Source organism: Scyliorhinus canicula, chromosome 14, assembly GCF_902713615.1.
Source record: "Scyliorhinus canicula chromosome 14, sScyCan1.1, whole genome shotgun sequence".
NCBI classification, from domain to species: Eukaryota; Metazoa; Chordata; class Chondrichthyes; order Carcharhiniformes; family Scyliorhinidae; genus Scyliorhinus; species Scyliorhinus canicula.
Genome location: NC_052159.1, coordinates 8,193,246 through 8,213,842, shown reverse-complemented (window position 1 = coordinate 8,213,842; position 20,597 = coordinate 8,193,246). Strand labels below are relative to the sequence as shown.

Genomic DNA, 20,597 nt, shown 5'->3' with positions numbered 1-20,597 from the left:
AGGAGTGCGAATAGTTTATATAAAGAATAACAGCTAACGGGGAGTGAGTTAACAAGTGGGGTCTAATTGAGATGTTTAGGTTTATGCGTCGAATCTAAATGATCATTTCAATAGGCCATAAGGACACGGGCTTCGGTGTTTTATAGCTGGACCCATGACAGGAGATCAATAAAGTGAAGCCACAGTTCAGAAAGTTTCTGTAGCTTGTCAAAGTGAGTGGGAGCCAATTGTTGCTGCTGCGTTTCTTCCCGCTGTGACGGGGATGGTAGTCATCAGTCCGTCAGTGTGACGTGGATGTGTCGATACAGGATTCAGTCTAAGCTGTGTTTGATTATTGGGGCGAGGTGAGGGTTCCTAAGTAAGAGGTGAAGGGAGTAGAGTTACGGATCAGCCCCTCTAGGTCGGAAGGGCTGCTGAGCTGATTAAGGAATGGCCTCAGACCCTTGCAGCACCTGACTGATGAGGAAGAATCTGATTGGTTTCCCGTGGCCCCAGTGTCAGAAGTGTGGTGACTTTACTCTTTCGCCTCGGCTAATTTGTTGTTCATCTCCTGGCTCTTCGCTCCTTCCTCTGGCTTGGGGGCCGGGGTGTTGTCCACCATCTTTTTCTTCACGGCCCGCCCAGATGTGATTTGTTTCTCTTTGACTTTTTTGGGTGCTTTATGGCTTGATGGTTTTTTTGGTTTCGTGCTCTGGACGCTTGGCTTACCTGGCTGGAGGGGAAGAAGCAAACGAAGATCGAGTTACTCGCACATGCCATGTGCAACTGAAGTTACAATCATACAACACAAGAGGAGGCCATTCTACCCATCCTGCATCTGCTGGCTCTTTGAAGGATATATCCAACTAGGCCATCTTTTTACATAGAATTTACAGTGCAGAAGGAGGCCATTCAGCCCATCGAGTCTGCACCGGCTCTTGGAAAGAGCACCCTACCCAAGGTCAACACCGCCACCCTATCCCCATAACCCAGTAACCCCACCCAACACTAAGGGCAATTTTGGACACTAAGGGCAATTTCTCATGGCCAATCCACCTAACCTGCACATCTTTGGACTGTGGGAGGAAACCGGAGCACCCGGAGGAAACCCACGCACACACAGGGAGGATGTGCAGACTCCACACAGACAGTGACCCAAGCCGGAATCGAACCAGGGACCCTGGAGCTGTGAAGCGATTGTGCTATCCACAATGCTACCGTGCTGCCCAGTGAAACCAATCATCTTCTTCCTCACTTCCCCCTAAGTCCTGCCAACTTTTCCTTTTAATTATTTATCCTTATGTGTTTTTGAAACCATTGAAGTAAATAACTTAATAATTTCATAGACATCCTTTGAAGTCACTGGGTTGGTTTTATGGCACCCCCCCCCCCCCCCCTCCCCACCCGCTTCACTTCCCCAACGCCCCCCCCCCCTCCCCCCCAGGCATGTTTTTGGCAGGGATGCACATAAAACACATTGCTTGATGGGTGCCTCCCCCACCCCTCCCCAGCCTCCAGCTCCCCCCGTAATATGCCAGGAGGACAAGGGCTGCAGTGGGCATCCTGCCCACCATATTAAAATGAATATAAGTCAATGAGGCTTGTTGGTACGTCTATTGCCCAGGATACCACCCTGCCGAAGTCTATAATACAGTTGGTGTGGGCAAGTGGGTGGGAGTGGGCAGGTCATTTATTTTTGTGTCAGGGATGAAAAACAGTGGGAGGGAAGTGGGGTGTGGGGATGGGTGGGGGGGGGGGGGGGGGGGAGGGGTGGTAATGTCATTTGGCGCTGCCCTATTTGCATCAGGGGCATGGGCCACCCACAGGGATGGCACAGTGGCACAGTGGTTAGCACTGCAGCCTCACAGCACCAGGGACCTGGGTTTGATTCCGGCCTTGGGTGACTGTTTGGAGTTTGTACATTCTCCTCGTGTCTGCCTGGGTTTCCTCCCAAAGTCCAAAGATGTGCAGGTGGATTGGCCATGCTACATTGCCCGGGCCTGGGACACCGTGCCAGGGCACCGTTTAGAACTGGTTTCCACAAACGTGGACCAGTCGTAAAGGCACCTGGGGCAGCGGGGGTGTCTCTTAAGACATTGGAGGCCCCGGGCGGTCAGGGACAGTGCCAGGGTGACACCCTAGCACTCCCTCCGGCAGGAGGGCATCTTGGCACTGGCAGCCTGGCACCCTGGCAATGCAACCCTGGAAGGTGCCCGTAACACTGCCAGGCTGTCAGGGCCACAACCAGAGTGACAGGATGCCCGAGTGCCAGGGTGTCAGGGTGCCAGGTTGGCATTACCAGGTGGAGGGGGGTGTAAGGGTGGGTCAAAACGGAGTGCGGGGGAGATCAAGGCCGCCAGACAAAATGGTGTCCTGACCCGCGAGGAGCCTTTCCCCTGGGCTCGCCAGCAGGAAATTACTAAAGTTCAGCCTCGGAGGAGCGAAACACCCTGAGAATAAAAGAAAGGGCAAAGTGCCGTTGTATAGCAGAATCAGCAAGTGAGCACACCTGCTATGGGCCCTCGCCTCTGAGGCCCCCCTACCTCAGGAACCTCCCCTTCACTCCCCAAATATTTATGAAGCCCCTTTATACCATCCTTCACCCCCACTTTCATTGGCATATCTCCCTTAGGCCCCAACCCTTGGCCCTGCACATGACACCCTGGCAGTGCCAACAGGGTATTGCCCTGCCCTGTCCCCAACCAGGCGGGGAGTTCTAGTGGCCTCCGAGACCCCCGGTGTGGCCATCACACCTGCTTGTGGAGACCAGTACTAATCGGTGCCCGAATGAGGCCTCGCTTGCGCGGCCGGTGACTCTCGGGCACCAGGGGAATGCCGCCTCAACGAGCCCTTGAATATTTAAATGAGCCTCATGACTCACCTAATTAACATTACCTGGATCATGCCCAGTGCGGGTCGTGTGACTCACGCGGGGTTTTGCGCTCAGCGTGAAGCCCGATTTGGGCCTCTGCCGCGATGCTGGCTGTGCGCCTGGATCGACGCTGGGCACATCATGGTACGGGAGGAGGGCATGGAATCAATGTCCCAAGTGTCCTCTCCTTTCACCAAAGAAAGCAGTCCCAACCTCTGTGTCTAAGGGGGGCTGGAAGATAATCTTCCTGTGCCTCAGAAACCTCCACTCTCACTGTTCTCAGTATCCTTGGATGCACCCCATCTGCTCCTGGCACCTTATCAATTTTAAGTAAAATCATTTATTTTTCACCTCATCACTGGTTACTTCACCCATTACCTTCAATCTGTGAACTCCAGTTGCCAAACCTCCAGTCACTGAAGGTGGTTTATCTTGATCTAACTGATCAAAATCCCACATAACTTTAAACACCTTTATTAAATCTCCCTTTAACCATCTCTGCTCGAAGGAGAAGATCTCTTGTTTCTTGAAAAGTTTGAGTTGTAATGTAAATTTCTGAAATTAAAATAATGAGGGGGCAGCACGGTGGCGCAGTGATTAGCACTGCTGCCTCACGGCGCTGAGGTCCCAGGTTCGATCCCGGCTCTGGGTCACTGTCCGTGTGGAGTTTGCACATTCTCCCCGTGTTTGCGTGGGATTCGCCCCCACTGCCCAAAGATGTGCAGGCTAGGTGGATTGGCCTTGATAAATTGCCCCTTAATTGGAAAAATGAATTGAGTATTCTGAATTTCTGTAAAAAAAGTAAGAAATTAAAAGAATGAGAGGGGAATCTCATTAAAAGGTAGGAAATTCTGACAGGGCTGTGCAGACTGGGTGTAGGTACGCTGTTTCCTCTGGCTGGGGGGAGTCTAGGATAAGGGGTCACAGCCTCAGAATATGGGGTCAGCCAGTTAGGAGAAATTTCTTCACCCAGAGAGAGGTGAACCTGTGGAATTCTCCACCGCAGAAGGTTGTAGAGGCAAATCAATGAATATATTTAAGAAGGAAATAGATAGATTTCTGGACTGTAAAAGATGTTAAGGTGTTTGGGAAGAGCAGGAGTGCGGTGTTGAGGGAGGGATCAGCCATTATCATAATGAATGGTGGAGCAGGCTCAGAAGGCTGAATGGCCTCTTCCCATTCTGATTTTCAATGTTTCTATGTCTATGTTTCTATGTTACGCCATTGTGTGAGAGGAATTTCTGCCTGCTTCAGAATGTGTGTGTGTTTGTGGGGGTCTGTGTAAGTCTGTGTGAGTGTGTGTGTGTGTCTGTGTGAGTCTGGATGTGTCAGTGAGAGTTTGTATGATTGTGTGTATGCGTGAGTGTCTGGATGAGTCTGGGTGTGTCTGTGAGAGTTAGTGTGTGAGTGTGTATGTGAGTGTGTGTGAGTATGCAAGTGCCTCTGAGGGCCTGTGTGAGTGTGTGAGTCCCTGTGACTCTGTGTCTGTGTGTATCTGTGTGTGCATCTGAGTGAGTATGTGTGTATATGTGTAAATATATGTGTGTTTATTTGTGTGTGGCATGTGTGTGTAATAATAATTTCTTATTGTCACAAGTAGACTTCAATGAAGTTACTGTGAAAAGCCCCTAGTCGCCACATTCCGGCGCCTGTTCGGGGAGGCTGGTGCGGGAATTGAACCCGCGCTGCTGCCTTGTTCTGCATTACAAGCCAGCTGTTTAGCCCACTGTGCTAAACCAGCCCCTATGTCGATATGTTTGCATATATGTGTGTATGCCTATATGTGTGTGTGTGTGTGACGATATGTGTGTACATATGAGTGTTTAAATGTATATGTGTGTAGAGGTGTGTGTGTGAGTATATATATGTGTGTCTATATGTGTATTTGCATTTATGTATGTCTGTGTGTCTGTAGATATATGTGTGTGTCTATATGTGTCTGTGTCTATATGTGTGTATGTCTATATGTGTGTATATGTGCATGTGTGAATATATATATGTGTGTGTAGAGATGTGTGTATATGTGTGTGTGTCTATATGTGTATGTACATTTATATATACATAGATGCATAGATACATAGAAGATAGGAGCAGGAGGAGGCCTTTTGGCCCTTCGAGCCTGCTCTGCCATTTATCACGATCATGGCTGATCATCCAACTCAACAGCCTAATCCTCCTTTCTCCCCATAGCCTTTGATCCCATTCTCCCCAAGTGCTATATCCAGCCAGCTCTTGAACATATTCAATGTTTTAGCATCAACTACTTCCTGTGGTAATGAATTCCACAGGCTCACCACTCTTTGGGTGAAGAAATGTCTCCTCAACTCTGTCCGAAATGGTTTACCCTGAATCCTCAGACTGTGACCCCTGGTTCTGGACACACCCATCATTGGTAACATCTTCCCTGCATCTACCCTGTTTAGTTCTGTTAGAATTTTCTAAGTCTCTATGCGAGTCCCCTCATTCTCCTGAACTCCAGCAAGAACAATCCTAACCCAGTCAATCTCTCCTCATACAACAGTCCTGCCATCCCTGGAATCAGTCTGGTAAACCTTCGCTGCACTCCCTCCAGAGCAAGAACATCCTTCCTCAGAAAAGGAGACCAAAACTGCGCACAATACTCCAGGTATGACCCCACCAAGACCCTGTATAATTTCAACAGTAAGTCTTACAACACCAGGTTAAAGTCCAACATGTTTGTTTCAAACACTAGCTTTCGGAGCACTGCTCCTTCCTCAGGTGAAATGTTAGACGTTAACCTGGTGTTGTAAGACTTCTTACTGTGCTCACCCCAGTCCAACCGGCTTCTCCACATCAATTGCAACAACACATCCCTGCTCCTGTACTCGAAACCTCTCGCAATGAAGGCCAACATACCATTCGCCTTCTTTACCGCCTGCTGCACCTGCATGCTTACCTTCAGCGACTGGTGCATAAGGACACACCAGGTCCTTCTCCCAGTTTACAATCATTCAGGTAGTAATCTGCCTTCCTGTTTTTGCTTCCAAAGTGAATAAAGTTTGCATCTGCAAACTTTGAGATGCTACATTTTGTTCCCGCATCCAAATCATTAATATATATTGTGAATAGCTGGGGTCTCAGCACCGATCCTGCCTGTTGCAGTTACTGCCTGCAAATTTGAAAAGGAGCCATTAATTCCTACTCTTTGTTTCCTCTCTGCCAACCAGTTTTCTATCCACGTCAATACACTTCCCCCAATCCCATGAGCTTTAATATTGCACAATAATCTCTTATGCGGGACTTTGTCAAACGCCTTCTGAAAGTCCAAATATACCACATCGACTGGCTCCCCCTTGTCAACTTATTTATATATAAGCGTGTGTGTGTGTGTGTGTGTCTGTATATATGTGTGTGTGTCTATATGTGTGTGTCTATGGCCATGTGTTTTCCACCGCATTGTACCCGACACCGATACGGTTATACCAGGAGTATCACGAGAGAAGCCCAAAACGGGCTTCGCGCTGGGCACTGAGCCGTGTGCGAGTTACCCAACCCATGGCACCCGGCGCTATCTGGGTCATGCCCTCACTGGGAGTGATTCCAGATAATCATATTTAAATGAGCCATTAGTGCCATGGGGCGGATCCCAAGGGGGCCGTGCCCATGAAAGGGAGCTGAACGGGGGTGGGCGGGTGCAAGATGAAGCGTAGGGGTTTGAAGGGGGTATGAAGGGGCATCATGAAGGTTGGGGGGCTGAAAGGGGGGAAGTCAAAGGTGAGGGATTGACAGGTGGGAAATTCCCCAAACCCCCAAAAATTGACCACGTGTGGGTGAATCCAGGTCTGATCTCACCCAAAGAATTGGCAGGGAAACACCCCGTCAAACCTGCTCAAAATTATACTCGGGGCGTGATTCAGCAGAGCTGGAGAATGAAAGGTTTAGTGAGAGGGAAGAACCGAGGGAGATCAATATTAGTTGAGAAATGGTGCTGGGAAAATTGATGGGATTGAAAGTGAATAAATCCCCAGGGCCTGATAATCTGCATCCCAGAGAATTTAAGAAGGTGGCTCTGGAAATAGATGCATTGGTGGTCATCTTCAGGGATTCTATAGACTCTGAAACAGTCCCTGCAGTTTGGAGGGTAGCTAATGTCACTGCAATTTTCAAAAAGGGAGGTACAGAGAAAATTAGGGGAATTATAGACCAGTCAGCCTGGCATCGGTAGTGGGGAAAAGTCTTGTATCTATTATCACGGACTTTATAGCGGATCATTTATAATAATAATAATATTTATTGTTACAAGTAGGCTTACATTAACACTGCAAAACTTACTGTGAAATGCCCTAGTTGCCACATTCTGGCGCCTGTTCGGGTACACGGAGGGAGAATTCAGAATGTCACCTAACAGCACGTCTTTCGGGGCTCGTGGGAGGAAACCGGAGCACCCAGAGGAAACCCACGCAGACACAGGGAGAAAGTTCAGACTCCACACAGACAGCGACACATGCCAGGAATCGAACCTGGGACCCTGGCGCTGTGAAGCGACAGTGGTAACCACTATGCTACCGTGCTGCGCAGCAAAGCAGTGGCAGGATCAGTCAGAGTCAGCATGGATTAATGAAGGGGAAATCATGTTTGACAAATCTGTTGGAATTCTTTGAAGATGTAACTAGTACAGTTGACAAGGGGGAGCCAGTCGATGTGGTATATTTGGACTTTCTGAGGCGTTTGACAAAGTCCCGCATAAGAGATTATTGTGCAAAATTAAAGCGCATGGGATTGGGGGAAGGGTATTGAGGTGGATAGAAAACTGATTGGCAGAGAGGAAACAAAGAGTGGGGATTAATGGGTCCTTTTCAAATTGGCAGGCAGTAACTAGTGCGGTGCAACATGGATCGGTGCTGGGACCCCAGCTATTCACAATATATATTAATGATTTGGATGAGGGAACAAAATGTAACATCTCCAAAGATTGCAAATGATACCAAGTTAGGTGGGAGGGTGAATTGTGATGAGGATGCAGGGATCCTACAGCATGATCTGGACAGGTTGGGCGAGTGGGCAAATCAATGGCAGATGCAGTATAATTTGGATAAATGTGAGTTTATTCACTGGAAGCAAAAACAGGAAGGCAGATTACTACCTGAACAGTTGTAAATTGGGAGAGGGGAGTGTGCAGCGGGACCTGGGTGTCCTTGTGAACCAGTCGCTGAAGGTAAGCATGCAGGTGCAGCAGGCAGTAAAGAAGGCGAATGGTATGTTGGCCTTCGTTGCGAGAGGAGTCGAGTACAGGAGCAGGGATGTGTTGCTGCAATTATACAGGGCCTTGGAGAGGCCCCACCTAGAATATTGTGTGCGGTTTTGGTCTCCTTCTCTGAGGAAGGATGTTCTTGCTCTCGAGGGAGTGCAGTGAAGATTTACCAGACTGATTCCAGGGATGGCAGGACTGTCATATGAGAGAAATTGACTAGGTTGGGATTGATCTCGCTGGAGTTCAGAAGGATGAGGGGGGATCTCATAGAGACTTAGAAAATTATAACAGGACTGGACAGGGTAGATGGAGGGAAGATGTTCCCAGGGGTCACAGTCTGAGGGTTCAGGATAAACCATTTCGGACAGAGATGAGGAGACATTTCTTCACCCAAATAGAATAATAGAATAGAATAGAATAGAACAGTACAGCACAGAACAGGCCCTTCGGCCCTCGATGTTGTGCCGAGCAATGATCACCCTACTTAAACCCACGTTACCCGTAACCCAACAACCCCCCCCCCCATTAACCTTACACTACGGGCAATTTAGCATGGCCAATCCACCTAACCCGCACATCTTTGGACTGTGGGAGGAAACCGGAGCACCCGGAGGAAACCCACGCACACACGGGGAGGACGTGCAGACTCCACACAGACAGTGACCCAGCCGGGAATCGAACTTGGGACCCTGGAGCTGTGAAGCATTGATGCTAACCACCATGCTACCGTGAGGCCCCAAATAGTGGCAAGCCTGTGGAATTAATTACCACAGGAAGTAGTTGATGCTAAAACATTGAATATATTCAAGAGGCGGCTGGATCTAGCACTTGGGGAGAATGGGATCAAAGGCTATGGGGAGAAATCAGGATCAGGCTATTAAGTTAGATGATCAGCCATGATCGTGATGAATGGCAGAGCAGGCTCGAAGGGCCAAAAGGCCTTCACCTGCTCCTATCTTCTATGTATCTATGTAGTTCAAACTAAGGGTGCGATTGGACTCCACAGAAGAATACATTAAGAAAGGCGGGAGCGGGGACAGACAGAAACCAAGTGGTTCAATCTGGAAATTGGAACCAGGTCACTCAGGTGCTCACCACATTGTGAGCTCGATTGATCATCTTAAATTGGCCATCGCTGGGAAAGCCAGCATTGGCTGACAATCCCTAAATACCCTTAAACTGAGTGTCTCGCTCAGCCATTTCAGAGGACAGTTACCGTCAACCACATGAAATGAAATGAAAATCGCTTATTGTCACGAGTAGACTTCAATGAAGTTACTGTGAAAAGCCCCCAGTTGCACATTCCGGCACCTGTTTGGGGAGGCTGGTACGGGAATCGAACCGTGCTGCTGGCCTGCTTTCAAAGCCAGTGATTTAGCCCAGTGTGCTAAACAGCCCCTAAATTGCTGGCTTTTAAAGCAGACCAAGCAGGCCAGCAGCACGGTTCAATTCCCGTATCAGCCTCCCCGGACAGGCGCCGGAATGTGGTGACTAGGGGCTTTTCACAGTAACTTCATTGAAGTCTACTCGTGACAATAAGCGATTTTCATTTCATTTCATGTAGACCAGACCAAGTAAGGACAGCAGATTTCCTTCCCTAAAGAACATGAGTGAACCAGATGGGTTTTTACAACAATCAGTGATGGTTTCACGATCACCGTTACTGAGACGAGCTTTCAATGGTATGTGCGGGCAGCACGGTAGCACAGTGGTTAGCACTGTGGCTTCACAGCGCCAGGGTCCCAGGTTCGATTCCCAGCTTGGGTCACTGTCTGTGCGGAGTCTGCACGTTCTCCTCGTGTCGGCGTGGGTTTCCTCCGGGTGCTCCGGTTTCCTCCCACAGTCCAAAGATGTGCAGGGGTAGGTGGATTCACTATGCTAACTTGCCCTTAGTGTTCAAATAAAAGGTAAGGTAAGGAAAGGTGGGTTTACAGGGATAGGGTGGAAGTGTGGGGATAGAGTGGAGGTGTGGGCTTAGGTAGGATGCTCTTTCCAAGGGCCGGTGCAGACTTGATGGGCCGAATGGCCTCCTTCTGCAATGTAAATTCTTGCGAATTCCAGATTTTATTAATTGAATTTAAATTTCACCAGTTGCCACGGTGGGATTTGAACCCATGTCATTAGCCTCGGCCTCTGGGTTACTATCGGCGACACTACTCCAATGCCACTGTCTCCCCTCAGGCTGGTGATAACATTGGAAGAGTGAGGCAAGGTGACGGGATCTGTGTCTTACCTTGGCAGGTTCCTTATAGCTTTCGCTGTAGAGGCTACGCATTTTCCTGCGCTCAGGGACCTTGGTGTCCGCTGTCCCTGGTCTGATGATTTCTGCCCGCTTGCTAAACTGCCCCCTGAAGGTGGTGTTGTAACTGGTTTCGTGGGCAACCTTAGTCTCTGGTGGGTGGTACAGCTGCTTTGCTTTCACAACCTTTGTCGATTTGACATCTGCTGTCCAGGGCCTGAACTCGTTTCTGTGGGAACAGACACACAGTCATCGGCCACAGTTGAAATCGAGGAAAGAATATGAGAACATTGAGAAATAGGAGTTGGAGGAAGACCATTCAGCCCATCGAATCTGCTCTGCCATTCAACAAGATCCCGGCTGAACCTCCATCTTCCTGCTCAATCCCCATATTCCTTAATCCCCTTAGTACCCAAAAATACATCGATCTTATCTTGAACATAGCTGAAGCCTGAGCCTCCACAGCTCTCCTGGACAGAGCACGCCACTAATTCACGACCCTTTGAGTGAAGACATTTTTTCTTTTTTTTAAAATAGCATTTTATTGAAGGTTTCATGGATCGCACACACGATCCAAACTACGACACAACTCTGAAAATGGTTCAAACCTGTTGGCCGTGACTCTCCGTCCCGCCAGCCCCGTTTTCCGGGGTGGCGCACCCCCGCCGGCAGGGGGAATCCTCTGTTCCCGGCAGCCGGCCAATGGCGTTCCCCATGATGGCCCTCCCGCGCTGTTGAGAAACCCGCGCTGGTGGGTGCACTTCCGACGGCGCGGAAGATCCAGCCGACGGGGAATCCCGCCGTTTACGTTTGTCGTGTGGATAACATGAAAGATCCGAGGAAATGAAAAACAAGAAACAAAGGCTACATCCAATATAACCCCCTGGTCCCACAACCAAACCCTCCCTTCCCCACCCCTCTAACAGCTGATGGTGATTAACTCTTTGATGTATGAGGTAAACGGCTCAGGTAGAGCTCCTCCACCGACCCCCTCATGGTGTACTTGACCTTTTCCGGGTATAAAAAGTCCATAAGGTCTCCCATCCAGGCCGGGGTACTACGCGGAGCGGACACTCCCCACCCCAGCAGGACTATCAGCGAAGCAAGTGTGAGAGTGTCTGCCTCCACCCCTGTCCGCAGTCCCGATAGGTCCGATAGCCTGAAAATGCCCATCAATGGACAAGGCTGCAGATCGATGTGAAAAACCGCTGACATGGTGCTAAAGAAGACCCAAAAGCTCACCATCTTTGGTCATGACCAGAACATGTGGGTATGGCTGACGGGCTCACAAGAACACCGCTCACACCCATCCTCCACCCCATCAAAGAACCCACTCGTCATAGTTTTGGTTCGATGAGCTCTGTGTGCCACCTTGAGTTGGATCAGGCTGAGCCGGGCGCAGGATGAGGTGCAATTTGCCCGACAATGGGCCTCATTCCACACATCCTCACCCAGGATGGGTCCCAGCTCCTCCTCCCATTTCGCCTTCAACAACAGAATATTCCACCACCCCCTTCTATCCGTAACCCACCTCCTCAGATGTATTGAAATAAGAGTCCTTAGCCAGGTACACCACTCTGAATCGAATGCCCTTCCTGTACAGAGTGTCCTTCACCTTGTTAAAAGCCTCCAGCTTCTTCGCCAGCTCTGCCCCCACGTCTCGATAGATCCTAATCAGACTTCTATCCCATTTTGTGTCGCGGTGCTCCTTGGCCCACTGCAGGATCTTCTCCTTATTCCGAAAACTATGGAACTAAATGATGGTCGCACAAAGCGACTCATTTGGTCGAGGCTTCTCCCTGACTCCAACTTGCATCAGTGGCTCTTGATTGTGTTAAGAGAGGGTCAGTAGAATTGTTCGACCAGGCCAGACCTTGAAGGCCATTTTGTGGTTGGATACTGAGTTAAACAGGTTGGAAGAACAAGGCATTATCCAGCCAGTTCAGCTCTTGGAATGGGCACCTATAGTTCCTGTTTTGAAACCGGACAAGACCATCCGCATTTGCAGCGATTATAAGTTAACAGTTAATCAGGCTGCCAAGTTGGATACATATCCAATCCCGAGAATTGAAGACCTGTGTGCAAATCTGGCAGGAGGCCAATCTTACACAAAGCGGTATATGAGTTACGTGTACCAGTCACATGAATTAGATGCCACTTCCTGGTGAGATGTCGTGATAAACACACACAGGGCTGTTTCCAGTACACATACTTGTCTTTTGGTGTGTCTTTGGCATATGCAATATTCCAAAGGAGAGTGGAGAGTCTGCTACAGGGGCTATTGCGGGTTGTAGTGTACTTTGATGATGCCCTTATAACTGGATTGACAGGGACGAGCATTCAGCAAACTTAGAAGAGGTGTTAAAGAGATTTAAGGAGGCTGGAGTTCACATCAAGAAAGAGAAATGCACCTTTCAAGACACTGAGGTGACCTACCTGGGTCACTATGTAGCTGCACAAGGATTACACCCCGTGGAAAACAAGGTCAAGGTGATAAAGGAGGCTCCTGTCCCCACAAACACAAATGAACTAAAATCGGTTTTGGGGACAGCAAACTACTTTGAACATTTTTTAACCCAAACTTATTGATGACATTGGCTCCCTTGTATATTCTGCTGAAAAACACCATTGTTGGTCTTGGAATGCTCACCAGGAGGAAGCTGCCAACTGAGTAAATCAATTACTGCATTTCTCAAACCTTCAACCCATCTAAAGAACTGATATTGACCTGCGACCCCTCTCCATATGATGTTGGTGCCGTGTTGCCTCACGTGATGGACGACAGCTCAGAAAGGCCGATAGGGTAAGTAGAGAAAACCCTCTCAAAGGCTGATAAAGACCACTCACAAATCGAGAAGGAGGAACTAGTCTTTAACATCAGGAAATTCCATCTGTACATACATAGTAGACACTTTACTGTCATTTCTGAGCACAAATCGCTCTTGAGTCTCTTCAAAGAGGACAAGGCTATCCCGCCAATCACCTCGGCGAGAATTCAACAATGGGTGTTAACTTTGTCCACCTATGAATACACTTTCATGTATTGGTCCGGGACACGCATAGTGAGTGTGGATACTCTTAGCCACCTACACTTGTAAGAAAGTATCAGCTGTACTCCACTACCACAAGAAATCATCATGGCATTAATATTTAGCCAGTCTCAGTGAAACGGGTCAGGAACTGGACCAATCGAGATCCACTTCTGTCCAAAGTGAGAAGCAAAACACTTACAGGATAGATAACTGAGCCCGTTTCCGAGGAAATGAAACCATGTTTTATCCATAAGAATGAACTGAGTTGGCCAGATGGTATCATACGCTGGGGAGCAAGAATAATTGTTCCTGTACCAGGCAGAGAGCTGAACTGAATTACTCAGCGCTCATCCTGGTACCTCAAAGGTGAAGGTGTTGTCAGGAGTTATGTGCAGAAACCGGGGGCGGGATTCTCCGGTATCCGGCGGGCGGGCCGTACCGGCGCCAAAGAGTGGCGCGAACCACTCCGGCGTCGGGCTGCCCGGAAGGTGCGAAATTCTCCGCACCTTCGGGGGCTAGGCCGGCGCTGGAGTGATTGGCGCCACACCAACCGACGCCAAAGGGCCTCCACTGGCTGGCGCGAGTTGACGCACGCGTCGGAGTGCCAACGTATTCCCAGAACCGCTGGCTTGATTCCTACGCATGTGCAGGGGGTTTCATCTCCGCGCCGGCCATGGCGGAGCTTTACACAGGCCGGCGTGGAGGGTAAGAGTGCCCCATGGCACAGGCCCGCCCGCAGATCGGTGGGTCCCGATCACAGGCCAGGCCACCATGAGGGCCCCACCCAGGGCCGGATCCCCCAGCGCCCCTCGAGGACTCCGCAGGATGCCCTCAGAGGCAGGTGCCGCCGGTACTGACCTTATGTAATTCACGCTGGCGGGACTGGCCGAAAGCAGGCGGCTGCTCAGCCCATCGGGGACCGGAGAATTGCCGGGGGGGGGGGGGGGGGGGGGGGGGTACTACCAACGGACCCCGACCGGCGCGGCACGATCCCCGCCCCCGCCAATAACCGGCGCCGGAGAAATCGGCAGCTGGCATCGGAGCGGCAGGGCAGGATTCACGCCGGCCTCCCCGGTGATACTCTGACCCGGCAGGGGGGTCGGAGAATCACGCCCCAGGTATTGATACATTGTCAACAGTGTCAACTACAACAACGGTTGCCTGCACCCGCCCCACTGCATCCTGGGGAATAGCCTGCCCGGCCATGGGTACAAATCCATATCGATTATGTTGGTCCATTCCTGGGCACAATGTTGTTGCTCGTGGTGATACACACTCTAAATGGATGGACATTATTGAGGTGAAGTCACCTCCATCGCATGCTCCATCGAAAGATTAGTGCAATACTTTTCAACTCATGGAAGTCATGGTACCCGACAATGGAACCATATTCACAAGTGCTGAGTTTCAAAGCTTCACTGCTCTCAACAGTATTAAACACATGAGAACCACGCCTTACCACGCAGCATCAAATGGACCTGCTGAGACATCCTGTCTAATTCAAGTCTGGCCTAATGAAACTATCAGGAGGAACCTTGGAGACCAAAATCACACGATTCCTCCTTAGCTATTGTACCACTCCAAGGGCAACAACGGGAGTTCCACCAGTCGAACTGCAAATGAAATACCGTCTTAGAATAAGACTGAGCAACGTGTTTCCAAATTTGCCAGGGATGTAGAAGCCAAACAAAATAATTAGAAAGCAAACCATGATTCACACAATACAGCACGATCATTGATGGTAAATGAAGCCGTATACGTGAGAAACTTTGGTAGTGGATCGAGTTGGATCCCGGGAATTATTGTCCCCAAGACCGGACCCCTTTCATTCTGAGTGGACATGGAGGGACGGATCATTCATAAACACGTGGATCACTTGAGGAGCAGAGAGACGCTCCAGCAGTCAGTGTTGTCATCAGGAAATGTTTACGAACCCGGAAGCAGCAAAGTACCTGATCAATGTAACTGACGTCTCCTTGGAAATAATCGTTGTTGTTTTGCATCGCCCCCCCCCCCCCCCCTCCATCTATTCACCGTGATGTTGCTGCCCTTCAGAAATCCCAGTAAATCGAGGGAGACACATTGTCCCATCCAATCATACCTCAAAAAACAGCCCTCAACACTGAAATCACGCCAGTCTTATTGGGTCTCACACGCTTAACATTCGATAATACGACTTCAACTCAGATGAAGTTTGAAAAACCGAATGGAGTTCACGAGAAGTGAGAAACAAACATCTCAAGATAGACCTGGTGCTGACTATCCCTGGCTTCAATCATCTACGAAGCTCCTGGACAATCCTGAACTATATCTACACGAATCTCGGCAGGTGCAGTTACTTGACGCAGAAATGGAAAATTAAAAGTTCTCCAGTGTGCGTCTGGCGGTACCCAGTACATAGTGCGGGAGATATAACGGCCAGATGGCTACATACCAAGGAGGTATCACAGCAACAACACTCTGTGATGACCTGATACACCTGAGTGTGAAATTTTAAACATCAAGCAAGCCCACATCTGCCTGGGGAAAGACAGCATGACCTCCACGAGCAAGAAGGGGAACAGCAGCGATATCACAGGAACAGCAACAGCCCATGTCGTCCACTGCCCTGTTTGTAACTCCCTGATGTCAAATATTCCACTCAAATTGCATTTTTGGGCAAGAATGACAGGACTGCTATTCTTATTGACATTCCCACTGACTAATAATTACATGCTGTTGGAAAAGCCTAAAGAAATATCACCAGTGTTCAGCTCCATGGGGAGCCCAGTTCCTATGGGAATGGGGAGGCAGACCGTCTGTTGAATGCTGGGCTCCAGATACATTGGTGCGAAGATCCCAGGGTGTGTGGGACTGGTCCAGAATGAGTTGACAGCAATAGGTCAATGTGGGCAGGGTGATTAATCAGGCAGGGAGAGTTTACAACAGGAAAGAAAAACAGACGATAAACTTACATTTATATAGCGCCATCGTACCCTCAGCACTCCCACAACCCAAATAGCTTTGTAGCCAATTAATTATTTTTGAGTTGTTGCATGTAGAAAGGTGGAATTGGGGGGGGGGGGGGGGCTGGCTGCGGTGTGGGTGGGTTAGTTTAGTTTGCTAGATGACTAGAGTGTGTGTTACAGAATGATACCACCTCACCTTGACCCATGTGTGACCCCGAGTGCTGCAGAGATGCCTCATGCGCTATGTCTAATTGCCTTACCTATCACCTAATGTAGGGACGGGAATGCAGCGGCTAATGGGTGCACAGCAATCTCTCACAAACAGCAATGTGATTAAACATGGAATCTTAGAATGGTTACAGTGCAGAAGGAGGCCATTCAACCTGAGGAGCCCATGCTGCCTCCCTGCAAGAGTAACTGAGATAGTTCCATTCCCTCGCCCTTTCCCTATAGCCCTGTAAACGTTTCCATTTCGCGTGCTTTTCTAATCCCTGTTTGAAAGCCTCGATTCATTCTGCCTCCACCACACTCTCTCACTGAATTCCAGGTTCTAACCAGCTGCCACATAAGAATGGTTCTAATGTCGCCTTTGCTTCTTTTGCCAATCACCTTAAATCTGGTTCTGGATCCTTCCATCAATGGGACCGGTTTCCCCATCCAGACCTCTCATGGTTTTGAACATTTCTAGGAAAAAACCCTCTCGACCTCACCTCAGGCGAGGGGCAAGGTTGAGAAGGCAGGCATGGATAACCTCAGGAGTTTTTGTGCACAGTTCTGGTCACCACATTACAGAAACAACATGATTGCTCTGGAGAGGGTGCAGAGGAGGTTTACAAGAATGTTGCCAGGCTTTGAAATTTGCAGCTATGAGGAGAGATTGAATAGGTTGGGGTTGTTTTCCTTAGAACAGAGGAGGCTATGGGGTGACCTAATTTTGGTGAAAATGTTTTACGAGGAACCTAGACAGGAAAGACGTTTCCCCCCGAGCTGACGGGTCAGTTACCAGGGGGCATAGGTAATTGGTAGAAGTATTAGAGGGGACACGAGAGGAAAAGCCTTTTCACCCAGAGGGTGGTGAGTGTCTTGGGTTCACTGCCTAAGTTGGCGGGTGAGACTGAAACCCCCAACTAATTTAAAAGGTACCTGGACCTGAATCGGAACTGCTGTAACCTGCAAGGCCGCAGACCTGTGCCGGGAGGTGGGGTTAGAATGCGAAACCAGTGTTTAATTTTATCTTTTTTGGCCAACACAGACACGATGGGCTGAATGGACTCTTCCTGTGCCATAACCTTTCTATATTCTAAATGCCTCCAGGTTCTTTCTCCTGCACCCACTTTCCAATTGTACCCATTTGTTTAAATTACCTCTCCACTTCCTACTTCACACCTCTCTGCATTATGTTTTATCTGTCCATTCCACAAGCCTCTTGAAGTCCATCACAATCTTCCTCACAGTTCACTATACTTTAAGTTCTGAGTCATCTGCAGATTTTGGAGTTGTGCCCTGTGCACTCAAGTCCCAGTTATTAATATATACCAGGAAAAGCAGCGATCCTGGCACTGACTGGTATCAGCCACAATGACAGTGAAACTGTCAGGTGGTCATAAAAATCCGACTGGTGCACTAATGTCCTTCAGGGGCGGAAACTTGGGATGGAATTTAATTCCCCGCACAGGACATGGGTTTGGAGACAGGGTGATCGGCCAGGAGGGTGTTGGGTAGAGATCCCACTGCCTTCCTGTTTCCCTCGAATTGAGTCCAGGACGGAAAGATTTGCAGGCGGCTTTCCTGTCCACAGGCCAATTGATACCGAGACCATCTTTCCCGATGTTCTTGTAAAATGAATCATATTCAGGCAGGTTCAACTGCAACCAATCAGAACTGTGTTGCGCAAATGTTCACATTTTTTTTTGCTTAAAATTTAGAATAGCTAATTATTTGTTTTCCAATTTTAGGGGCAATTACGCCTGGCCAGTCCACCTAACCTGCACATCTTTGGGTTGTGGGGGTGAAACCCACGCAGACACGAGGAAAATGTACCAGCTCCACACGGACAGTGATCCAGGGCCAGGATTCGAACCCGGGTCTTCAGCGCCGCAGTCCCAGTGCTAACCACTGTGCTACACGCCACCCAATTCAAATTGAGGTAAAAGCAAATTACTGCGGAGGCTGGAATCTGAAGCCAAAGAGAAAATGCTGGAAAATCTCAGCAGGTCTGGCAGCATCAGTGGGGCGAGAAAAGAGCTAACGTTTCGAGTCCAGGCGACCCTTTGTCAAAGCTCTTTGGTTTGAAATTGAGGTCACGTTTATTGAGTCCCCCCCCCCATTGAAAAGTAATATTGTTTTCACATAGCATTGATTAGCAGTATAACCATCATGTTGGAAACATCATGACCTGATTTTTCAGGTGACCAAATGGTGTTCATTAAACCATAAGATATAGGAGCAGAATTAGTTCATTTGGCCCATTCAATCATGGCTGATATTTTTCTCATCCCCATTCTCCTGCCTCCTCCCCATAACCCCTGATCCCCTTATTAATCAAGAGCCTATCTATCCCTGTCTTAAAGATACTCAGTGATTTGGCCTTCACAGCCTTCTGCGGCAAAGAGTTCCACAGATTCACCACCCTCTGGCTGAAGAAATTCCTCCTCATTTCTGTTTTAAAGGATCATCCCTGTAGTGTGAGATTGTGTCCTCTGGTTCCAGTTTCTCCTACTCATGGAAACATCCTCTCCACATCACTCTATCCAGGCCTCGCAGTATCCTGTAAGTTTCAATAAGATCCCCCCTAATCCTTCTAAACTCCAATGAGTACAGAGCCAGAGTCCTCAACTGAAAAGGCCTGTTCAACATCGGTTATGGTGCCTGGCATTTACAAAATAAACACAACTGCTGTTGCAAGATTTGAGCAGTCTACTTGCCTTATTGTCTATCTCATTAAAAAAAGAGTTGTGGCCAACTTTCAAAAACAGGTGCTCCCTGAGTGTTCAAGTCAGACATGTGATGGGAGTTTATTGGGTTTTGCATTTGCCTGATCTTCAAAAAGATGGCTCTAGTCTATCAAACTTAGGGTGGGAATTCTTGGCTGGCAATATACTTTGTATATTATCCTGCACTGGCATGCATCGCAACAGGGTCCATTAAACTAATGTGGCAGGGGGATGGGAACCGTGCAGGAAGTCGTAAGGTAGTAAAACGGACAGAAACAAAAGGCAGTAAGGGGGAAAGTATAAGGCAGAGAAGCCACTGTCAAAAATCAAAAAGGGTGACAGTACAAGGTACAGTGACTGAGGGGAGCTCAGTGAATAGGCCCAGAAATACTAAAAGGAATAAAACGGTAAGTAAAAACATAAACGGTAAGTGACGCGGCAGGTTGTTACATAAACATATGGGTTCAATGACAAGGAAAATTAGGAGAAACTATAAGAGGAAATATAAGTTAGGAGAGGTTACTGATCGAGGTGTTAAGATTCAAAACAGAGGTATAAAAGCCAACAGAAGTGTACTTTACCTGAATGCTCGTAGTATTCGGAATAAGGTAAATGAGTTGATGGCATAAATCATGGTGAATGACTATGATTTAGTGGCCATTAGAAACATGGTTAAAGGATGGTCACGACTGGGAGTTAAATATCCGAGCGTATCAAACTATTCGGAAGGACAGAGTGGGTGGTAAGTGAGGTGGTGTAGCTCTGTTATTTAAGGATGACATCCGGGCAATAGTAAGGGATGACATCTATGGAGGATAAGGTTGAATCTATTTGGGTGGAAATCAGGAATAGTAAGGCGAAAAAGTCACTGAAGGAGTAGTCTATCGGCCACCAAATAGTAACATTATGGTGGGGCAGGCAATAAACAAAGAAATAACTGATGCATGTAGAAATGGTACAGCAGTTATCATGGGGGATTTTAATCTGCATGTCGATTGTTTTAACCAGGTCGGTCAAGGCAGCCTTGAGGAGGAGTTTATAGATTGTATCCGCGATAGTTTCCTAGAACAGTATGTAATGGAACCTACGAGGGAACAAGCGGTCCTAGATCTTATCCTGTGTAATGAGACAGGATTAATTAATGATCTCACAGTTAGGGATCCTCTCGGAAGGAGCAATCACAATATGGTTCAATTTAAAATACAGATGGAGGGTGAGAAGGTAAAATCAAACACTCGTGTTTCGTGCTTAAACAAAGGAGATTACAAGGGGATGAGAGAAGAACTAGCTAAGGTAGACCGGGAGCAAAGACTTTATGGTGAAAGAGTTGAGGAACAGTGGAGAACCTTCCAAGCGATTTTTCACAGTGCTCAGCAAAGGTT

At 48.5% G+C, this 20,597-nt stretch overlaps 1 protein-coding gene across 1 annotated transcript in view; it reads right to left on the bottom strand.

Annotated features, from left to right (window-relative positions):
- Positions 1-278: 278 nt before the first annotated feature.
- Positions 279-20,597, bottom strand: part of map6a (microtubule-associated protein 6a) — a 64,994-nt gene continuing 44,675 nt past the window's right edge. Inside the window, exons 3-4 of the mRNA XM_038818786.1 lie at positions 10,297-10,531; positions 279-712 (exon numbers count right to left, since the gene is read on the bottom strand). Coding sequence (XP_038674714.1) covers positions 515-712; positions 10,297-10,531 — 433 coding nt within the window. The 3' untranslated portion in view covers positions 279-514. The remainder of the gene's footprint in view (positions 713-10,296; positions 10,532-20,597) is intronic.